Raw genomic sequence first — 1,878 nt, forward strand, 5'->3', positions numbered from 1 at the left:
AGTCATTTATGATATTAAATTTTCTCATAACATATAAATCTTAAGAAGGCTACACTATCAGTAATAAATCGCCAACCTTAAACGCCCCTTCATTTTCAGGGATGAAAGAAATGCATGATTCAATCTTCTAAGATTGTATAATTAATATCATCTAAGGAAACAAAACTGGGAAGAACATGAGAGGACTAGAATAATAACTTCCAAACATCATCATGTAAGTCCATAGTCAGAAGTTATCTATCATTAAAAGCTAAATGAGTGCCTTGATTTAACACAACCTGCATTCCACATCAAAGCTTACCTTGTCAGCCAATAAACTATATTATACAAGATCCAAGTTATCAAGGGATTCATCCTAAAAGATATAGCGAAGAAACAGTTAAACATTTCACAATAAGTCCAAGAAATATAGCAAGTACGTAGCATGCAAGTAATAGACTATATCATACAAAAAAGAGATCTTTGATTCATTTATATAAATGTCATTTAACGTTCTTGAACCATCTCTGCTCTTGTCTCTCTGCTCCTTTCCATGTCCTCAGTCATCTAAATTCATGAAAATAAACTAAAGTTAGCTAAGGCAATAGGATGTCAATTTTTCCTAGCACATAATACGAGCTTGTTCAATGTGCGTGTAAAGGAGAATGAAGGAAGCCTCCTGATGCAAAAATGTGGATAAATATAAAGTTTTCTATAAAATTGTTTATAAGTAAAATGACCAATATAGCTGAAACTTACCAAGCACAGGGTAGGAAAATCTAGTTAAAATTGATTTTTCGCCTGGAGGCAAACTTGAGTCTCTACATATTCGACAATAACCTTCGTCACCCCATTCCTCCCCCCAACTATTCATTACAATCCAATAGTTAATGCCATTGTCTTCACCATAGCCCACAATAACCATTGCATGCGAACCTTGAATATGACGGTTCGAACCCATGTAAATTGTACCCTGAAAAGAAAAAAGAATTAATGAAACAAATTAAATTAATAAATATTTGCATTACATCATCTGCTAACTCTAAAGATACTCATTGTCTTGCTTGGCTTTTATTTGCATTATCAGCAAGAAAAATCACAGAGAGAATTAATGAAATAAATCAAACTATTAAATACTTGCAATACATTGTCTACCAACTCTAAAGATACTCATTGTCTTGCTAGGCTTTCATTTGCATTATCAGTAAGAAAAATCACAGATCTCATGTTGTAGCTATCGATCTAAATAGTAAATATAATTTTTACCAAGTTCAACATTTTACCTTCTCTAAATTTAAGAAGTCATCTGTAATCTTGATTACGCAGCCTACCGGGTGCTTGCTCACATGGGAGAGGAGCATCACTTCATCTCCATTAGCAATAGTATGATAACCTTTTATCTTGAATGTTTTTGTGTTCTGAAAATAGAAAATCTAAGCTATAATATTCTTTTCCAATTTGGTAGAAAAATTAAATGCGATATTTGAGTTAACTAAATAACCCAATACTATTACCTCATTGCGCTCGATGCATTCTCCTCTTTTCTTAACAAAGGGACAGTCTTTTTCATATAGCACACCCCTTGTCATGATATATCTAAAAGCCCTGTTGATGGACCCATAGTAACACCGAACTTTGTCGAACACAGGAGTGATACCAAAATGTATAAAGTAACAATTGATGATATCTTGTGGCGAAAGCCAAGGCAGGTCTTGCTCCCTGTGAGCAATCTTATACATGGCTTCACAACACGTGCATGCGGTGATGCACCAGCAACAATCTAGAATAAGTGTTCAACGTTATTAATTCAATCAACTAGATGGAATAAGTGCTAAAAGAAGACATAATAGGAAAGGGGAGCCTATGATTTGGATGAAAAAAACAAGAAAAAAGTTTCAC

At 33.9% G+C, this 1,878-nt stretch overlaps 1 protein-coding gene across 1 annotated transcript; it reads right to left on the reverse strand.

The window, feature by feature from the left end:
• Positions 264-1,355, reverse strand: LOC109843590 (zingipain-2-like). Its single transcript, XM_020412532.1, has 3 exons — positions 1,263-1,355; positions 739-952; positions 264-546 (listed from the first exon to the last, which is right to left on the reverse strand). The coding sequence occupies exons 1-3, from the start codon at positions 1,338-1,340 to the stop codon at positions 539-541; spliced, it is 300 nt and encodes a 99-aa protein (XP_020268121.1). The 5' UTR covers positions 1,341-1,355; the 3' UTR covers positions 264-538.

This window comes from Asparagus officinalis, chromosome 5 (assembly GCF_001876935.1).
Source record: "Asparagus officinalis chromosome 5, Aspof.V1, whole genome shotgun sequence".
NCBI lineage: Eukaryota > Viridiplantae > Streptophyta > Magnoliopsida > Asparagales > Asparagaceae > Asparagus > Asparagus officinalis.